Source organism: Chroicocephalus ridibundus, chromosome 3, assembly GCF_963924245.1.
Source record: "Chroicocephalus ridibundus chromosome 3, bChrRid1.1, whole genome shotgun sequence".
NCBI lineage: Eukaryota > Metazoa > Chordata > Aves > Charadriiformes > Laridae > Chroicocephalus > Chroicocephalus ridibundus.
In genome coordinates, this window is record NC_086286.1 from 15,605,772 (window position 1) to 15,627,426 (window position 21,655).

Sequence of the window (21,655 nt, forward strand, 5' to 3'; positions counted from 1 at the left end):
CTGCTGGGAGAGCTGCGATGACCAGGAAAATCTCAGATGAAATTAAAAGCTGAAAATGATCTTGATAAAGTGGCAAAGTTGTTCAGTATCATTAAATTTAAAAGTAGCCAAGGGAAATACGTACTAAGGAAGGAAGAGTTAAATGCAGAAATAGAAAATGAGAAGTAACTGGTTAGTCAGCAGAGTCCTGTCACCCCATATTTCTATTACAGTTACTTAAAATTAGGTCTTTGTGCCTTCGTTAATGAATTAGAGGAGCTGCCTGAGCAAAAAGATGCTTAAGAATTTGCTTCTTTTCTTTCAGCTGGAACTTTTTGAAATAAGAGACTCAGGAAGGCATGTTTAAACCATTAAAAAGTTGAGGTAGATTGGTCAGGTTTTTTTTTCATTAAATTATAACTGTAGAAGTTTACATAGAAATTCAGGAAAAAAAATAGCTAGTGTATAAAGATTTTGCCCTGTATGTTTAGGTCCTTTTTGTCCTACATGTCCATCTCTATAGGCTGATTCTAGCAGAAGAGCTGAGACACCTATCAAGAAATAAACGTTCTCTGAATACCTGCACGAGCACCAACAGCAGAAAAAAATGCTGCAAGTTTATTGTTTTATCCAGTCAAAAGATAAGCCAGCGATGTAACCGGTTGACAGCCTTTCCCATCTGTAGGGCTTAGAAAGCCCAGGAGTGGCATCGTGTTTTATCAGACTTCTCATGTGGGGAAATATGACATACACCCAAGATCACTTGCAAAATTCAGATAATGCTATTTCTTAGCCTGAAAGGAGAAGTATCGTGAGATGTCCTGGCACTGCAGTGGCAGTACACATGCAAATATTCTTTTGAAGCCCATGATGTCTCAAGAATGTAACAAAATCCGGATGCCATTATTCTTTTTTCCTTGCAGCTCAGAAAACAATTTTTGCACAACCTTGGGTCTGCTCAGGCGTCTGAAATGCGACTGCAAGTTTCAATAAACGGCAAAAGCAGGTGTGAATGCTAATGTTTGAAACACTCCATTTGAAACGACAGGGCATAAGCTTTTTCTTGTTAAAGTGTTGCTTAGATACACAATTATCCACACCAAAAAAAAAATCATTCTCAAAAACGTAGGAAAATAAGAGTCGAAGCAGCTTTAAAGGATGAAAAATTAAGATTGCAAAAGAAGTCAACTTTTGAAACAATGTTCCCCTGGAATCATATCATCAGCTACGTGAGGAGTGTAGGCAGGTCAGAGAAGGTGGCAGTGTATGGCTTCAGATATTGGACACATCCCTAGAGAGAGAAGGAGCTGCCGGCTCTTGGGGTCCGTGAGCTATGCCTTCACGTATATCCTTGGTTACCAAGACAGACTTTGCACGTTTCTTCATTATCATGCTTTTGTTTTCTGCAGATCTTTGAAAATGGTTACTCTGAATTCAGAGAAGTTTCCTCTGTCTGAGAGCGTCTCGGAAAGCTCGGTGTTTTCGCTGAGGTTGGGCAGTGTGGTGGGCCGAGGCAGGTGCTTCTGCGCACAACCTCAGGTGTGAGCAAGGCTTGGATGTGGCCCCGGCAACTGTTAAGGCGGGATTTTGAAGACCATTAGCCTCTAGTGCGGGGAAGTGTTTTTCCACGGTAATATAACTTAAGCAACCGGGGAGCTTGCAGGCTATATTTTTCCGTTACTAACACCACCACCATTTCAGAAAAGATTATAGCAAAATGGTTCTCACCCAGCTGTTAGGATAAGGAAAGAAAACAAACCAAAGGTAGGACTCTGTGATCATCAGGTGTGGATTCAGCCACGAGAAGCAGCTCTGACTAGCCTAGGTCAATTCACAAGGAGATCGGCTGCAACCAAAAGAAAGAGCATCCTGCTTTCATCCCCTTTTTCTGGAAGTTTTCCTTTGCAAGGTGGTTTTAGTACTAATTTAGCCAACACTAACTCATATTCTTTCTGTTTTAACAAGCTATCAGAGCACCCCGGCTGTGCCAAGGAGCAGAGAATCTGACAAAACAAGAAGGGGTTTAGTGTCATCTTGCTTAAGATTTGCCCAAGAAAGGTAGCATAAAACGAAGAAAATAGTTTCAGCTGTGATTTTTACGACTGTAAACCAGATTCTGCCCCCAAGAGTTTAGCAGAGAAGATTATATTATTTATAAAAGCAATAAAACCTGGAGTACTGGAAGAAAGTATATTTATGAACAATATGTTAATGGGGAAGTTAAGGAATACTGTCACACTGCAGGACACCTCCCTCCCTTTACAGTCGAAATTGAACAAGCGTAATGCCAGCTTGTAGGTCCTTACTTTCTGTGTGCAGTTTGAATTCATACTCCTCCAGTTTGCCTATTTCTCTGAACTTTGTTCTCCATTGTCACGTTTTAGGAGAGAACCCCTGTCCTTCATTAGAAGTTGTGTCCTGATGCAATAAGATCAACCAGCAAACGCAAACATAAGCTTGCCCAAGATTTCCAGCCTCAAGCCCATGACCCTCCCCGTGTGTTCCCCCTTCAGGGGGGCTGCTTAGCAAGACCTCGGGCCAGAGCTACTGCTCAGCTGGCGATGCCGGTGGCCTGGCACAAGCCAGTCCCTGTTTGGTTGCGCGAGGAGCATAGAGGAGCAGCCCGCCCCAGCCAGGGAACTGTAAAACTGATTTAGAGACACTTCCGCTTCTGCCTTTATCTTGGTTCTGCACCAAAGTGGCTTGGCCAGGCCGGATGATCAGCCTCCTGTGTTTATTGGGCTACGTGTTTACAATAATGGCATTTAGTAGTGAGCAAGGGGTGGGGTTTTTTTTTTGGTTAGTCTTTGGTGTGCGCTTTCTTCTCACGCTGTACACAGAAAGGGCAACAAGCAGTAAAACTCAGAAAAAAAGGAAGCTTGCCTACTTCTGGTAGATGAACAGAGCAAGAGTACTGCCGCCGCTAGTGAAGCTGAAGCCCCAGTGTTTCTCTTTTTAAGGGTCATTTATCACTCACATTTATAAAAGTTAGACTACTTGAGCTGATAAATGTGCCTGCTGAGTACTCACTAGAAGTTGAAGATCTGTCTTGGAAAGCTCAACTAGAAGGTGTCAGCATAGAAAAACGCACTTGGGAGACCTGCTGCGTAGCAGAGAGGGTAAACGTACATGAGCAGCCAGGTTTTGAGGAGGTTATTCCTCTCCTCTTTCCCAGGGAATTTTAGGGGGGTGCCCCTAATGCCTTAGGCTCCTGTCAAGGTGGTGACACTTGAGGTTTCTGAGAAGAAAGCTCACCCTTACTCCCCTCAGGTCTGGCATATCCTTCAGCCTAAGTCACACAGCCTAAGCTCTGTCACACAGGACACCTCCACAGGACATGGGGTCCCCTCCTCACATGCCTGCTGACGTGGCCAGGTATCAGCCGCACAGGGCAGCACCTCCACGTGCAAGTACTCTGCACGTAGGGGTCAGGCTTCATGTTCCCATCTTCAGGGGATTTTGCAAGACAGGTTTCCTTGCAGCTTCTTAGCCCCCAACTGACTGCCCTGTCCCCTTCCTACCAGAGGAGATCCTTCACCACTGTCTCCCCTCCAAAATTTCCTCTCCAGAGCACCCAGGTTCCCTCTCCAACCCAGGGATCACCGTCACCAGCACCTCTGGTTACCTCCACAGCCCTTTCCATCACACCCCACGGCAGTACCTCCTGCCCCATCCCCACGGGGCAGCCCCTCGCAGCATCCTGCTGCTCTCCAGGGGATGCCCGTGGGAGCACAGGCCCCTTGCCCACCAAGAGAAACCACAGGTTGCCAGAGGAAACAGGGAATCCCGGCATCCCTGGCCTGATGGAGCTGCCCTGCTGCTTCCCAGCCCTGGGCACGAGGTCTCTCATCCTCATCCAAGTCACTTTTTGGCGTAATTTTAGGTTTGTCTTTCTCATTCACCTCTACAGAAAAATATTGATACCTCTTGGTCTCTTGTTATACCCTTCACATGCATCGGGTAACTAAAAACTATTTATTAGCTTTACCTCTTAGTTCTTTATTGTCATGGCTTCCAATTGATTCACTTTTTTTTTTTGGTCAAGGAAGCTTAGGTAAATTTAGGCTGACAATTCTAGCAACTTTTTAAGAAACCAGTGTACTTTAAAGAGGAATGAAAATGTGGCCATGACCTTTAAGGCTGCGGCTTAAATCAGAGTCAGCAGAGAAACGCTGGGGGTGATTGATTCTGGCGTTCACTGATGTTATGCGTAGCAGCACTTTGGATAACCAATAATCTGATCACAGTTGTGTGTAAACAGAATAAAATTGGTGCTGTGGAAAGCCTTTAATAATTGCCTGCAGCTCCTTGAAACTCCTTAATGTTTGATTAATCATCTCCTGCCTCTCTTCTGCCAGCGTGGCTCTTTCTGAATAGCAGTTGTCTCAAATCTGACTAATATTTCACCAGTGAAGAGGTAACAAGGATCAACAATGGTGACCTGGATGGTTTTTAACTACGCTCGTCGAGTTTATGATGGTTCTCTTTCAGGTCGCAGAATAGACTGAGCATCTTTTCCTGCAGTCTCCGGTGGATCGGGTGCATGCATGCACATTTGCATGTGCTGAAGGGGAGTTTGGGGGAAAGAAAAAGGACCTGGTTTAGCCCACCCTGGTTCACAAAGCAAATTTACAGGACCTTTGTCCACCTGTTCCTTGTGGGCATTGGGGAGAACAAGTCCATGTTAAAAGAATGTTATTGAAATTACAAAAAAGATAGGAAATGCCAGAAACACAGAATCACAGCCTGCTTATTCAACTTGAAGTGGGATGGATGGATGGATAGATAAGTAGATAGATTGATTGATTGATTGATTGATTGATTGATTGATTGATTGATTATGGGAGTCAGTCACTGCCGTCACTCAGTGTTTTCTCCATGGGGTATCTGCTCCAGTACATGGTCACCAAGGACTGCAAGCTTGTATACGATACGGGTTATACCAGCCCTAAAAACTGCAGTGGTCTCTCATGTCTTCAGACTTAGCTTGGGTCTAAATTAAAGTGTCTTAATGCACACGGTGCTGGACAGACCACTACCATTCAGGTAGCTCTGTTTCCAGGTAGTAATCTAAATAAGATCAAATGTGATTGTACAGCAACTTTGATATTAAAGGCTCTGGCAATGGAAAAGCTCTAAAACAAATTTACCGTTTGAGCCCAAAGGGGAGTATTTTAATAGACCAGGCTGACAAAGATGTTAAAGGGAAAGTAAGTTTTTCATTCGTAGTCTGAAAATGCAAAGCCAGGTGGAAGAACTGCCTCGTAGTACTCTCACTCCTTGGGTAAAAGTGCTGGATGCAGCAGAAGTTTTCCATCTGCAGCGGTTCTGTCGGCTCTGAGCTGTGACCCTGTATCCAAGGCAACTGTTTCTGGATGTTAAGTGGTAAGGAGCTATAGAATATATGAAAGGCAGCTGTGAAATATACAGGTATGACTCTATCAGGGACAATAATAAGGAAACGCTAACGGGTGCAAAAGGGGTTGAAGGGAGCACCAGAATCCAAATACAGATTTTTAGACTCAAAATTCAGAATATGATACCTTCCTTGATGCAGATTATATGTTAGTCAATAAAGACCAACCAGGGCTATGGGAAGTCATGAATTAAAGCAAGTGTGGAACAGACGCGAAACAAAATTGGTTGCTCTTGGTTTATCTGCCTGTATTCTGTAACTCACATCTCTTGAGGACCAGCCCTGTGAGACCTTAGTCTATATGTTGCCAAAACTGCTTTCTCTCTGGAAGCAGCATTCTGGTTATAGGGGGTTTTTTTGTTTATTTATGAGAAATCATTTGTTTAAAAAGTTCTAGTCAACAATTTTAGTTTATTTTGATTCCTTATTAAATAGAACTGCATTATTAAGAAGTGATAGAGGTGATGCTGCTCTCATGATCTACACTCTGGGATTTAAAATGATTGCTGAGCTGTGCTGACTTGCTGTAGGAGCCACGTCCCATGGCAGGGTGCCGCTACGAGAAGAGCTGAGGGCCTGGCTTAAAGAAGCAGGGACACACGGTGCCATGGCAAAAGCTGGAAGACTTTTTTGTGTTCGGTTTGAAAGGTGGCCAAAACTTGCCTCCATCTCTGGTTAAATATATCTTTACTGTAAAACTGTCGACCCCTTTAACCTCAAAATATAGTAAGACAAGGTAGTTGCCAAACTGGGTGGCCTGAGAGAAGAGCTCACAGGTAGTAAAGCCGCTATTCCTTCTTGTTTTCTGGCGCCAGCTGTCTCTTTTACCCATAAGAAAATGGGTAAAAGAAATGAAAGCATATCACAAGGCACGTAAGTCTTCACAAGTTTGTCCAGTTGCACTACCTCTTGAATCCATCACCAGCATAAGTAAATTAAAAGTCCAGGTGAGCCGAATGGTAACCACAAAACCTATTATGCAAGTCAGGATGGGGGGCTCATTAATTGCCAGCACTTACCTGTGAGAGGCTGATGAGGGATAAGTGACATCTGAGTGTTTTTATCAACTCAGCTGTACTAATTCTGTTTGTTTGGGGAGAAGAAGTATCAAACAGCTGAAATTAATGCTGCCATAGAGCTTGTATCTGAAGTGGTGGGTCAGAATTAGCATGAGGGAGGTTGAAATGTTGTGTCCGAGCCACGCAAAATCAACTCCAAGGTACCTGTACAATATATGTCAGGGCCATGAAAAATGCAAAGCACCCTTGTGCGTCTTTCCTTGTGCTGTCTCAGAAGCGCAGGCTTCTGGATGAATTCATTTCCCCCAGGCGTCACGATGTCCTTAGCCTTGAGCAGGGGCTGAGCTCAGACGCGTTGCACAGAGGACACCAGGACTAACCCCTCATGGTCCAGCGACGAACACAACTAGCGAAGGAAGACCCTGCACGAAGAGTATATGAGCACACTTCTGTCTGCTAGCTGTTGACGTGAAGTTGCTATATCTGCCTGGTCTTACTTGTTGCCTGTTTGATGGAAGTCTCAGCACTCTCGTTCCCGTGGTGGGTCCTTTCACCCTGCATAGCTACGTACTGAGTTTTGGTAACATTATGCCTCAGAAAATCTTGCTTAAACAAACGCACCACAAATATAAAACTTCACCACCTCTCATGAATGATCACCAAAAAGTACTAAGAAGCTTCAGCACATTTACAACTTCATCCAAACTGTCACTCTCTCTCTTTTTTTTTTTTAATTAATAAATGTGTCTGGCCATATGTGTGACAATAAACCCATTTATTTTGATGGTGATGTTCACACGCTTGCTGTGAAGCACATATTTAAATGCTTTGCTGACAAGGCATGGACGAACAGATGTCTTCTCCATAACAAGCTGGCCGGGTATCCCTAGCTGGCAACTGCGACAGGCTCCCTGGCTTCTTCTGGGGGCCGGACACTAGTGGATATTCATCACCAGATGAGAAGGCTCCTGCGAGCAGCCAGTCCGACCCAGATAACAGCTTCACCCCACAGAGAAGGAGGAACTGAGAGGAGCTTCCCATTGGAGACATTCAAGGCCAGGCTGGATGAGGCTCTGAGCAACCTGATCTAGTTGAAGATGTCCCTGCTTACTGCAGGGAGGTTGGACTAGATGGCCTTTAAAGGTCCCTTCCAGCCCAACACATTCTATGGTTCTATGATCGCCCCGTGTTAAGCCTGGGACCCCAAGGCAGGCTTTGTGAGATCTCCTCAAAGGTGGTCTTTTAGCACGACAGAACGGAGAGACCATGGGTCCAGAAAACAGAATCTAATGACCCCTTTGGCAATCTTTTTTGTTTTCTGGTAATGCCGTGCATTTTTTTCACTGTCTTTTACAGAAAAGGCTGTTTCTGCTGTGAAGATACTGATGATGCAGTAGAGTCCGAATTGCTGGCACACAGCTCTTTCCAAGCATGCCAAGTCTGGTGTGAAAGCAGGACCACCTCTTTTCTTGTGCGCCTTCATGTCATTGAAAAGATATTTCCAGTTTTACTTGTCAGTAGCATTTACATTCCTTTATCAACAAATGCGAAATTCTGTATCAATGAAGTACGAAGGTAGCACAAATAAATTACCCAGAAAAATATAGCCGTTACAAAAATAAATCAATAGATTTCAAGCAGCAACCTCAACTCATTATACATAGGGAATATTTTCCTGTTACTATTTCAAGGTGAGTCATGATAATAAACTGGATTTAATGATTTCATTATGCTCTATGCTAAAAGTAGCTCCTTTCTCTTCGCAAAGTTTAATTGATGCGGTCTGATGTTGATATTTACCTCCCTGAATATGTTACTTGCCCGGGTTTTTTGTGGAACAATAAGGTAAATAAATTTCAGGATGTGGATTTTTCACAAACCATTAATTCAGATTAGTTGTGGTTATTTATTCATGGGACATGAGCAGTCGCCTCAATCCCATCAGGATGCTTTTTGGCTGAACCACCGAGGATTTTTGCAGGGAAGAATAGCAGAACAAGGGCAATACCTACAGAACTGAGTTTCAAAACAATCTTCCTGAGATAGTATGTGAAATATACGTAATTCTTCTTCATAAAATAACTGGTATCAGCAAATAACGTGGAACAAACTTACTGTATTTATTTGCATGCAAATTTAAGATCACTCCTGCTGTTATTTAAGCACCTGTAGCTACAAGGCATTACTGCTTATATATAAAATTATGTGTAAGAGTGATGTCAAAGTACAATTCTTGTAAAGAAGAGGTGAATGAATATTGCTGCTGGATCTTTGCAGAGTTTGTATACTCCCATTTGTCTGTTTAACTGTACAGCAGTGGTTTTTTCCCTGCTGTAATTAACAGCCTGTAGGATCCTAGCGCTCCCAGTCTGCCAGGGGGCTCTGCAGAGGGGGGCATCTTGCCGACGGCTTAAAAGGGGGCCATGGCTTTTCCTTCCTTCCGTGATGATAGCAGGTGGGCTACTCAGTTGGGATTTGGTTGAGACTTTAAAGTGCTGTTATTTTTAAAACAATATTTGATCTTTGGGAGGCGGTGGGGGTGTTTTTCTGTTATACAACTGGTAACCATCCATCTTCTTGGCAAGAGTGGTGTTAACAGCCCTCGATAACAATAGCGTTATGCTGGGTTACAGCTCGTCAATAGAGAGCTTACACTTTCCATCAGGCCACCCTGGCTCCTGTGCGTGGGAGCAGGGAAATGACCTCTTCACCTCATCATCTCATCTCGAGGTGGTTTGGGCTCAGAAATGCTTCCGCCTGCATTTACAGGGTGGTTTTTCTCTGTTAATATCATCTTTCATCACTGCGAGGATGTTTTGCTTTCTCTTGAGTTTTGGTCATCTCGTTGGGCTTTCTGGTGCCTTCTTCGTTCTTTACAAACCTTGGTTTCAGGTTGGCCTAAGCTGACTTAGAGGTAGCACTCCTTCTCTTTTCCAGTGAGATGGGACCTTTGTTAAGTTACATACGTCCTGAGCCTACGCATGAAAAGCCATGTCATTAACTTTACTCTTATATCTCCACACCTTAGGTTTCGGGATGACCACACCAGCAACTGTGGCTGGAAAAGTATTCCTCATCGTTTATGGCCTTTTTGGGTGTGCTGGAACTATCCTTTTCTTCAACCTCTTCTTGGAGCGCATTATCTCTCTCCTGGCGTTTATCATGAAGGCGTGCCACGAGAGACAGCTGCGAAGAAGTGGTCTCCTACCTCCCAACTTCCGAAGGGGGCCAGCTATGGCGGGGGTGGGCAGCCTCGTGGGGTGGAAGCCATCCGTTTACCACGTGATGCTGATTCTGGGAATTTTTGCCATTACCCTTTCCTGCTGCGCCTCCGCAATGTACACGGCGGTGGAAGGATGGAACTACGTTGACTCCTTGTACTATTGCTTTGTCACCTTCAGCACCATCGGCTTTGGAGATTTGGTAAGCAGCCAAAATGCTGCGTACCAAAATCAGGGATTATACAGATTTGGAAACTTCATATTTATATTAATGGGGGTATGTTGCATATACTCTCTTTTTAATGTCATCTCAATCGTAATCAAGCAAGTTTTGAACTGGGTGTTGAAAAAATTCGAATGCAGATGTTGCCCAAAGTGCCATAAATCAAGTGCCCGCCTCGGACGTCGCAACGCCATCACCCCAGGAGCCCGCCTACGACGACATAACATCTCAATGGATGCTGATGGACAGTACGACAGCGACACCGAGGGGAGGAGGCTCTCTGGAGAGATGATTTCCATGAGGGAGCTCACAGCATCGAATAAAGTCTCCCTGGCCATTTTGCAAAAGCAGTTGTCTGAGACGGCCAACGGCTACCCAAGGAACGTTTGTATCAATACAAGACAAAACGGTTTCTCCGCAGGGGTGGGTGCTCTAGCCATCATGAACAACCGCTTGGCAGAAACGAGTGATTCTAGGTAGAGTTTTTGAAATTCCTTTTGTTTCTTAAAAAAAAATAAAATTGTGATTAGGGTGGAATTGTCACTGTAAGCTACTGGAAAGTTTTAAATTCAGAGACAGCCTTAGTATTTATTGGGCATTCAGCATTTTAGTTTCTGGAGGTTTTATAAGTCTTCTCTAATATGCAGTAACACCTTTACTGTAATGTTATGATTTTCCCCAAAGGGTTTTTTGGAAAAGGCTTGAATGTCTTTGATGCAGAATCTGATGCAAGTGTAGAAGGATGGTGTGTAGGTAGGATGGTGTCAAAACCGACATGTTCTTCTTCAGAACACGATCTGAACCCAAACTCTGGGTTAAAATGCATAAAATGGGCAAGTTCGGCTCCAGATTCAAACTTGGGGTTGATAAGCTTTGGCTAAACCAGTATCTCACAGTTTGTTGAAGTCTGGATCTGGCCCTGAACTTTGTGCTCGATGCTCTTCAGCAATTCTTTGTAGCAGGCCTGTATATAACATACGTGTAGATGACTGCAGTTACACCAGCTTTAGGGTGACTGTGCTTCACTTGAATAATCCTACTGACTTCAATGGTAGACGATCAAATGGGCTGATTCCCCTGACTACAAATGATAGTTTTTAGCCAGTCTTGCCTGAAGCGCTACCAGCTGCTACCTAACTCTTAGAAGTCAGGGGATTATCAAGAACTGTGTCAGAAGGTGCAAAACTGTTCTTACCTACTGAATAACTGAAAACTGGAAATTGTCAACTTCCTTACTGACTTAATTTAATGCAAGAGAAGCCAGTGCGCACCTCTGGTGTCAAATGTTTGCATCACCACTGAAATTCTTATTTCACTACTTTTACATGAAAATAAGTAGCTAAAATGAATGTAGGCTCTCTGTTGTCTTAAATTTGCATCTTTTGCTTCTGCATTGTTGCAGAGATTCATGCAAATGATTTCCTTGCAGTTCTTTGGAGCACCCAAGCCTGTACTTGTTTCCCACAAATCTGATTGTGTAAGGTTATAGAGAAGAGCATTGCTTTGAAGCCCCCCCAGAAGCTGGCTTCCCCCAGAACATTGGTACTAAGTCCTAAAATGGCCTAAGGCTGTTGCTACTGTCTTAAGTCATATTTCACTTGTGCTAGCCCAAACCGCTGAAGAACCAGAAGCATCTTCGAGCAGACATGGTCTAAGTGTCCAGTTTAGCATGACAAGTGAGCGCACAGGAAATTACTGCAGATCTTTTTCAGAAATACGCGCAAAGCTTTGGATCATTTCTCTAAATTCTCTATACTATGCCACTCCTTTAATGCTGTGAAGGTAATAAAAAGGCTTCTGCTGATTCCAGCAAGAAATATAACTTAAGCTTGAAGTCCGAGAAGCCACAGTGGTCAGCTCTTGAAAACAACTTGGGCAATTATAAGCAAGATGATAAGTACTAGGTTGATTGCTGAATAAATTGAAAAAGCTGGTGAAAAAAAAACCCAGGAATATTAGAAATGTTTGAAAATATTTCCATGAAGCTTCAAATAGATATTTTATTCTCTTGTTTACTTACTTTACTTTGTTTCGCATGGGTTTGAGGTATCCATCTGTTTGCTTTCCTTTAAATTTGTAGTAGCGCAAAACATTTTGGAATTTAACCTCAGAAAACTAACTTTTAATTTGAGGTTTTGCACACTTGAGCCTGCCAGCTGAAGTATGGCGGTGATTGTATCTTTTGCCTGAAGGAGAAGGAACCAGAGCAGCAGATAAACCGTCACACAGGGAACTGTATCATGCTGTAAACACAGTCACAGCTTTAATCAAGATGCTTTTGGCCAGAAACACTCGATGGTGTTTGTGTTCTGTATCTATGTGATACGGTCTCATACTTAAGCAGTATGTGGTATGGAAGAGCCCGCATTCAAGAGGCTTTTATCTGGCAGGAGCTTCCCTGGTGGCAGAGACCCCCTGAGGTCCATGTGTCCATGTGCCTGTCTGTCTGTGCGCTTCATCTCAGAAGCCACGTTTGAGTGGCCCTGTGAAGAAGCAGGCAGAGGTCAAAGTGTTTGGTGACTCTAATTTGAAGCTCACCAAAGGATAAATTTAAGTGGGATGTGTAGGGGCAGGTCATGGTCTGGGAAAGACTCAAAGATCGACTGCAAAGACTCAGTTCAGGGAGGCGACTTCCAGAGCCGCATGGACCACTTTTGGAAACAGCAGAGACAGGGAACATAAAGAATAAAAATTTGCTCTTGTCCCTCGGGATTACCCCCAGGGGTAAATCTCTTTAGCTATGACGATTTATGTGTTTGTTTATTAAGAGTGCGTATGTGGCGCTGCTCTCTTTCTGCAGCTAGACCTCTCTTAGGGTTGTATCTTGGTACATTTGCCATCACGGGGACTATTACTCATTAGAATGGACCCCATTGTGTGAAGTGCTGCATAAATCGAGGCAGACGGGCTCTGTCCCAAAGGTCGTAAGAGTTTGAAGAGATAGGATCCCAAGGCACAGCAGAATTACTTAGGTTTATCATTTTACTCATAAAAACATGTTCAAATGCATTAACATGCTGTAAGCTCAAGAACTGTATTTTTATGATAACAAATTTGCAAATTAAGGGTGTTTATTTTTTCAGTAAGTTGTTTTTAAAGGATAAATATTATAACTATGATTAGGGACCTATTTAAATGTCTGTAAATTGTTTTCAAACTACCTATTCCTGCCTGGGAAATGCAGTGAAGTAATACAAAATTGTACATACCTCCTTTGCTATTTCTGTACTTTTTCTGAGTCCACTCAAAGGCAGGCACGCAGTCTGTCGTAATATGATTTAAAGGTTTCTGAGTCTTTTTGGTGCCATTGGCCACAGTGGTGCCATTGCAGGACCCTTTGCGGTTCGTGTTCACTTCAGGGGGAGTTGGATTGGCTCCCAGAGCTGGGTTCCCCAAGGGACTTGGACATCTGATGGCTACTCTATGCACTTAGGTCCAATGTTTCTTTACTCCCAAGATCCTCGATAAACTCCATTCTGCTCCTCCTTAGCCTCAGAGGCATATAAAGTGCATGCCCAGTTTTTCACCAGCGCCCCTGTTTCTTGCAGCACACATATCCTCAGAAGCTGACACAACTGAACCACAGGGACCCCCCAGCTCGTGTATAAGCGCCATAAAAATTGCCAACCCCGTCTGGCTTAGCTAGGGCCAGTTTATGAGGGGGTTCAGAGCACAATTACTGAACTGGGTCTCACAAGGAGTGGCCTTACAGTTCCCTCATACTCAGTAGCTGAAGTATTTTTCAAGGATGCGTGAAAACCAAGCTCCAAATGTCTACTCTTCTGCCTGCTAGCGCTACCCATCACCCCTGTGCATGAGCACATGAGCCAAGAGGACATAGGAGATTTGAAATCAGGCTTTCCTAGTCCTTCCTGCACTTTCCTTAGCTTTTTTTTTAAGGACAGCTTCTCTGTAAGCTTGCCAGACTTGGGCACCTAACTCCTCTCTTTTATTGTGCGTGGTCCAACTCGGGATTCCCCAGGGCAGCCTGCTCCTTTTGTGAATTAAACCCTAAATGTGAACCAGTTGCACCAAGCGCAATCCCTCCTGGTATTTCATTTTCACAGACAAAGCAGATACCTGCAATACCCGGACACAGGCTGAAGCACAAGAAATCAGAAGGAAACTGAAGGAACAGAGTGGGACAGTGAAAGCACACTGCACTAGATTGCACTTTCTTTTCAGGTAACTTGGGAGTTGTATTACATTCTTGAAATGGTATTTTTTCCCCCAGGTTTAATTTTTGGACAGCCTTGAAAGAATGCAATTGATTTAGGATTTAAAAGTTCATCTTCCCTGATACAAACCCCCTGTGCACCACCCTGCAGAACAGCAGCGGTGACTCCTTGCTGGCACAGACCCCGACATCCCAGTTGCCCGCTGAGCAGCTGTAGCGGCAGCACAGACGGGAGCTCAGACCCCGTCCCCCAAAATGGTCTTTTGCTGTCTGAGCCTGAGCAGAGCATTCGGCAGCAGCAGAAAGCTCCAGGGCTTAGGACTTCTCTGTGAGCCAGCCCCCTGCGAGAGCAATGATTGTCCAGGCAGGAGCTGCTCCAACCTCCAGCAAGAAGGGAGGAGATACCGTGTCCACCTGGCCCGTGTGCTGTCACCTTGCTGATGGGAATTAGAATTTAAGTGAAAATGAATAAGGGACAATGATCAAATTCAAATGACATCTTCTTTCTCCTCTGGAGCTCAGGGCAGAACGGTTACAAGGAACAGTTTCTTGTGAAAGCTATAACGCTTGGCAAGTCACTACATTTAATTCTTGGGGTTTGTCTTCCCTCTGTGTGTCTTGGACAAAGCTTGCAGTCACACTGACATGTCGTCTGATTCTCTTTGGTTTCTTCCAATCTGCAAACACACTTCTCATTTTCTGCAGAAAATTCAGATTGCTTTTATTTCCTTGCAATGTGAAGGATGTCCTTCAGACGATGTAGATGTTCAGAGACGTCATCCCATTGACCTCAGTCGCAGATGGAAGTTTCTGAAGGACGAGGCTGTAGTTTGCCTGTCTCCCTGCGGAAGAAGCATTGCACAAGTAACTCCCATTACTGCTAGCAAGACGTAAAAAGGTACTTTAGACAATGGCTGGGGCTTTGCAGCAGTAGGCACAACTAGAAATGGACAGACAGTCTGTTATAAAGGATATTTGTGCCTCTTTGACATGTACTTGCTATTTGATAACCCAGTTGCCGGCTCCAATTGCAGCAAAAATACCTGGTAGAAGACAAGAGAGGTGTAAGAATCATGTTAAAGCTTTTGGTGACCACCCCATGCCGTGCTTGTGTTACCCAGAGACGCCCTGCCATGCTGCCTGTCGGTGTAGTGCTGGTGTCCCAGCACGGCTTCAGTCCTGGCCCTTGATCTTTTCTCCTCCCCAGCTTTCTGTGGGTGAAAATTTGGGTATACTATGACCATTTACCTGTATTTCAGTCATGTCTTGCCTTGCTATTGAAAGGAGGACTGGAGCAGTAGTGGAGGTCATACAGCCAGGCACGTGGGCTCAGTACAAACCTGATTGCCTGTGCGGGGTGCATTTATAATTATATGAAAATTAGCTGTAGCAATGAGACCATTCTCTCTTTCTTGTGTTTTTCTAACCTTTAACTTGAAAAATATTCAGTGACTAATTATTACAATGAATGTTCAGAGCTAATCTAAACAAAAATCATACTTTGCTGCTTGCTATCGCGTCTATGGATATGTCTTCTGCTCTAATTGGATTACTAACGTGCCTTTCTAAACCAACACACATTTTCAATGTTATATTTAAATCATACAGTAAATGTTATGTTACATAATAAACTCAGTTAGGCCATATTAATACTTGACTCACACAAAATAACTAATCAAGTGTGCATTTCGCATTGCACAACCAATATGCAATTGTGGTTTTTTTGTGAAGACTTCCATATTTGAGCTCATACTCTGCTTTTGTGAATACTCACGCTAGGAAAACAGAAGCATTGTCATAGAATCATAGAATAGTTTGGGCTGGAAGGGACCTATAAAGGTCATCTAATTACATTATCTGTGGAAAATGCAGGAAGGTATGGCCAGTTCCACTGATATTCGACTCGTAGGATATGCATATTGACGTATGCACAGTAAGCAGTTCATTATGCATTATAAATATGTTGTGTAGCAATGGCACCGAGGAAGGACTACGTCAGGTTACATGGCCACAGTCTGAATGCAGCTACCAGTACAGACGCATGCCTTTTTTCTTACTCTTTTTGCTTATTAAACGGATAGCATCCGCTCTTTAATTAGAATATACCTTTAAACCAGGAAAAAAAGAATGCTGCAATTGCCCTAAATATTGCACAGCCAAAAAAAGGTCTAGGATCAAATCCAAATTTTCAGCTCTCGGGAACTGAAATGGTGTAGTTTTGCTTTGAATTGGGGCTGCAAACCTGCAGCCTTCCTATCTATTGTGTTTAGTCCGTCCTCAGGAAAGGAAAAAGACTGTAGGTAGGGATACAGTTTATAGCAGAGAACCCAGTAGTTTGTCAATTCAGCATGAGAGAAAAAAAAATTACAAGTTTTTCTCAAGGTACAGCAAGTGTACTGTTACCAAGGAATGAGAAGTGTGGGGAAAGGCAGAGGGTCAGAAGTATTTTCCAACAAATCCATTGGAATACCGAAGACTTGCTTTGCTCTCCATACGCACGTGCATTATGCCCCATCACAAAATGGTGGGACGCTGCCGCAGCCCCCAGTAGCTCTGGTAGCATCACAGGCTCAGCTACGGCATTTGGAAGGTGGGGAGAAGCGTTTTGTGAGATGCGGAGGGAAGAGAGCGGGACCGCATGCTCACACTCACCCCCTGCACTTCATTCAGGAGGTCAACACTGTCACGGGCCGATTTTGGGAAGATGACCACCCAGCCCACTACTGGAAGAAGCGGCCACGCTGATCCCTTACAGTGATGAACACTATTTTGGGTGTATCGTAGGTGCAGGTTCCCATGCCTCCAGTCCCCCCAGTCCCAGGGCCATACTGTGCCCAGGTGTGTGCCAGGCAGCTCCCAAGCCTGGACTCGGCACGAGGAAGCACTGGGCACGAGGATGCAGGTGGATTTGAAATTGTGTAACGGCACCGTCCCAAATGTTTTCAGGATTAGCCCCCCCCAGCAGGTGATGCTTTATCAGACCATCTAAGAAATGCAAAGATGTTCCCACAATCCCTTTGTACTTCACAGACTGTAAGATTACTTTTCTTAGTGAAGTGAGTCACTAAGTGAGTCAATACAAAATTAATGCTTTTACAAGAATATACAATAAACAACGTGAAAAAAATTACTGATGTTCCTGACAATGTGCAATTCAAACACCAAGGATTTTCTCAATGGCTATCATCTCCTAATTTTTGTACTAGTGAATCAGTTTTATTCCCTGCAAGTAAAATTACGCCCAGGAAACTTTTGCTTATAGTAACATCCACGAGCTGTACAGGCAGTGCAAGAATTTCATTCTAATTTTATTGTAAAACCTCAGTATCTGAAAGCACAACATCTGAAAAATGGTTTGGGGGTTTTTGTGTACGTGTGCGGAGACATTCTTCCCTTCACGTACACAGACACACACATTTTTAGCTTGCTAGAATACTAGCTTGTTGTATACTCTCTGCAAAAATGCTAGTTCCAAATTTCAAGCCAATTAAAAAGACTTCAATGATAATATATCTGCTCAAATGTATTCCTGTTTAATTTTTATTTCTTTTTAAAGGGGCACAGCTTGGTAGCTATCTCTAATGCAGTTGGCATTATTATCTGCTATTACAAATATCAAGAATTTCACTTCTGCAGTTAATTCCACTGGCCTTGGTATTTGCTTACTTTTGTGTTTCACTAAGTGTGAATTACAAAAGGAATGACCATTTCTGGGCTGGTTTCTGGTTGGTATCACTTTCCCATTTGCATTGATTGCAAACAGCTGAAATATTAACACCAGCAAATTAACCAGCAAATGTTCCCAGACACACCAAAATTAGACACTTTTCTGAATTTTTTTGTTAGAAATTGTTCTGTAAAATCTAAATTATGAGTATAAATTACTTGTCATGGTTGGAATTAGCAGACTGAATATTTTTCCTACCACCAGAAATCCTTGACATGAACTCAGTGAAAGAGGCTAAAGATGCAGCTTTACGTAACAAGTCCTTCCTATTTTACTTGACCGTTTTATCTAATTTGTTTAAACTCTTTAAAGGAAAGTCAGGAGGATGTAAATCCCATTTGGAAAACACCCTACCCTGCACATTCACTCCTATGAAAAGAGATTCTAGAGGGATTAAAACTGAGACTACTAGATTGCTGTAAACACAATTATATGTACAAATCTTCAAAACGTATTTTTACCTGTTTGGCAACTGCAAATTAAGGGCATGGTAATGAGATTCTAATTCAGTCAAAGAAACATAAATAATGGAGCTCCACTCGCTACTGACCGCTTTTATCAAGAAAACTACCAGTACCCAGCTACAACATCAAGGGTAACGTATTGACTCTCGATGCACAAAGGTGTTATTTTCGGTGGCTGGGAGCTTACGCTGGCGTGGTTAAAGCCGTTTGGAAAAATAAAAAAGACTGGCGTTATCTTGAGAAGCTCGGTGAAGTGCTGCAGCCGGCGCTAGGCTGTTTCTGGCCACCTTTGAACCCCCGTTTGTTCCCAAAACTGGAGCGTTTGGGGCCCAGGTGCAGTTATCGACTCATTGTACATTTGGCCTGTGCGCCGGCAAAGCAGTAACGCCGGGATCCTGCTTTCCTCATAAAATGGATAGAGAGATCTATTTAGGCTTTCTGTATGATGACAGCATATATAGGAATCACAGGATGAATCAATTACCAAGTCTGGTTATATTTGCTAAGAGACCTTTATCGGTAAAAAAGGGGGAAATTGTCTTGCCACCGTATGAGTGCAGTGAAGCAACAAAAGAAAGGGTGCTCTGAGCAGAAAGCGAGGCGCTAAAATATACGATTGGGCCCCAAAGCTCAGACACCCGACCCAAAATCACCGTAGTGTTCATTTCTAATGCTCGGTGCACCTGCATTTTCTCAGTTTCTGGCAGCACTGGTGTAGTCAAGGCTTGTATTTTCTTCACCTGCATGAAAGCAAAATGTATTTGAGGATGTGCCTGGGTCTGAATAGGACTCAGGCATGGAGTAGCCTCCATCCCCAAATTTAAGTGCGCCCGTGGTCCAGAGGCCGTGAATATCAGTCCAGTCCTCAGCAGAAAACCTGCCTGGGGGTGTCTGTGTTTTTTGGAGAGGAGCTGGATGTCACGGCAGCCTGCAGCTGCCTCCTCCGGCCCAGCCTCCCCCGGCGTGGGATCCATCCCACCGCCAGCCCCCGGTCTGCAGCCAGCAAATGTACTGCCAGGAGAGCGGTGCAAATCAGCAGCAGCGCGGTCATATCCCTGCCTCCTTAATGGGCTAAAAACATCAGAAAATACAGAGAGCATTTTCTATTTTAATAACCAAAAGGGTGTTGGCCATTATTCACAGCCTACACACAAGATGTCATGATTTCCAATTTTCCTGCGCCAATCATTCAATCCATTTGACAGCTGACCTTCAAGTGGCTGGCCATGGTTTTTCAAAAAAAAAAAAAAAGAGGAAAAAAAACCCCAAACAACAAACTACCCAATATCAGCATATCAGAAAAGCAAAATAATCCTAAATGAGGCAGTAAGGAGCTCACATGCAAAAAGCTGTGAGCTCCCTGGCAGCAGGAGGAGTTTGGGTTCGGGAGAGCATCAGTGGGATGTTTGGGGTGCTGGGCGTTGCCCTGCGAACAGCTGCAGCACCAAAAATGGCGCTTTTAGATCAAGTTTCTGCAGCTGTTTCTACGCTGTTAGGGAAATGTCTCCTCGCCGTTACTGAAAGCAGGGGCTGGCAGCAGAAATCCTGGGCAAAGTGAAGGGGGCTGCCGGGAAGGCTGGCATCAGGCTGTCCTGCCAGCCTGGCCTCCCTGCAGGCGCTGCTCCGGCTTTCCCATGGGATAGAGGGAACAAAGTTGCTCCTTCAGCAGCTCCTCTGGCAGCTGGCATCACTCAATGTACTCCCAAAAAGTTCAACGACACAGAAATTACCTAAATAGGCCAAAAGAGCCGGTAGGTTCTAGGAAGCAAATGCTGCTCTTGCCTGAACCTGGAGTAACTTAGTTGAATTGCAGGTAGTAAACAGCCTAATTAAATAGATGTAATGACTTCTAAATGCTTGCCAGGAGTCAAAAGGACCTGCATGTATTTTTCCAGCACAATTTCAGTTGTGTTTACCGAGTCAAGAGGTGAAATGAAGAAGCATAAGTTCCTGTAAATCGTTGATTAGAAAACACAGATTTTTATTCTCTTTCAGATGATGCTTCCTAGCAAGACATTAAACTGGAAAAAAAATGTCAAGATTGAAATCTATTTAAACAGGTGGCATTTTTAAAAATGCTTTAATTCTGGGTTGACAGGAACTTTGCCTCCAACACCTACCATAATTGTGAGTGCTTTTAACGAAATCGGTCCCATTTTTGATGTCAGCTCAGGACTCCTCCACTCTCAGATCTTTGAATGAAGAGGACTAAAAGCCATATCCAAAGCCCATTCAATACCGATCACATTTCTACTGGTACGTTATATACAGTTTGCAGACAAAAATGGGAATTTTGAGCTTGGAACCCCTTCATTCACAGAAGCACGGCTACGGGCCTCGGAGGCAGAGCCGGCTGATGCGCAGCCGCGTGGCCAAGTGGTGCTGAGGTGGAGGATGCGCAGAGCTGGGAGTTAACGAGACCGCAGAAGAACCTGCTGATGACGTTCGGGGAACATTCCTGTGTGGTTTTTTAACGCTGTGATACACGACCGAGTATGAATTCTGTACAATCTGGGAGGATGTCAAATTCCAGGTGACGTTTGGATTGTTGCAATTAAGCTATTACAAAGACTTTTGAAATAAACAGGAGAAAAACGTTGCCTGGGATGTGTATGCAAGGACTCTTCTTTTCTGAGCATGGGGAGAAGGAGGTGAGGCAGAAGCACCTCCCAGCCAAGAGATCCTCTCTGAAACGTGTGGTTTGGGGACCACAGAGCCGTAAGGCGAGACCCCACAGCCCCCCAGGTGCTGGCTAAGCCATGTGTGGTCAGGAAGAGCCGGGGAGGACAGTAACTAGCGTGCCGTGCTCCTAATGGACACGATGGTTATCTATTAAAGATTGCAGCTGACCGATCCTTTGCTTAACAGGAAAATAGCGAGCAGATGGAAACTGTTTGCTCTGTAAACAGTTATAAGGAACTCTCTCTATAGCCCCTCTCCCCAACTTTCATTCAAATCAATAGGATCCATCTGTCCGAGGTATTAAGATAAATCCTGGAAATTTCGCTATTGACTAGAAAGGTGCTTAAAAAAATCAATCACACTGCAAACAGGGAAATGTCACTGCGCTGAACGTGGAGGCTTGCTAATCTTGCTAGATAACGTGGACCCAAAGTGCAAACCTTTCTGGTTTATAGACCCAGCCGAACCCCACATTGCTGTCCCTGTCTCCTTAGCTAATTAAAACAAGCCCCAGGGAGAGATGGTGCCAGGCACATGCTCTCTGGATGGCACCCGCTGCTGCAGTGTCCCTGCCAGACACAACAGAAAGGGTAAGGGCTGATGACTTGCAATCACCAAAAGTTATAGAATTATAGAATCACCTAGGTCGGAAGGGACCTTTAAGGGACCTGCTGGGCCGGTAGCAAAGGGGAGAGGGAAGCTGTCGGCTGTTTAGTGCTGACTTTGCTGATGCTAGGTGTCCTCAAA

At 44.1% G+C, this 21,655-nt stretch overlaps 1 protein-coding gene across 6 annotated transcripts in view; it reads left to right on the forward strand.

Moving 5' to 3' along the window:
- The window catches only part of KCNK12 (potassium two pore domain channel subfamily K member 12), a 30,062-nt gene extending 9,236 nt beyond the window's left edge, over positions 1 to 20,826 (forward strand). The window contains exons 2-4 of one of the 6 annotated variants that reach the window (XR_010070189.1): positions 9,443 to 10,334; positions 13,926 to 14,933; positions 20,222 to 20,826. Coding sequence is in view for 2 of the 6 variants with exons in the window: in XM_063328122.1 (XP_063184192.1) it covers positions 9,443 to 10,334; positions 13,926 to 13,962 (929 nt within the window). In the remaining 4 variants the exon portion in view is untranslated. Of the gene's footprint in view, positions 1 to 9,442 lie in introns of all 6 variants that reach the window. The other 5 variants (XR_010070187.1, XR_010070188.1, XR_010070190.1 and 2 more) reach the window with 5 other exon arrangements.
- Positions 20,827 to 21,655: the final 829 nt, after the last annotated feature.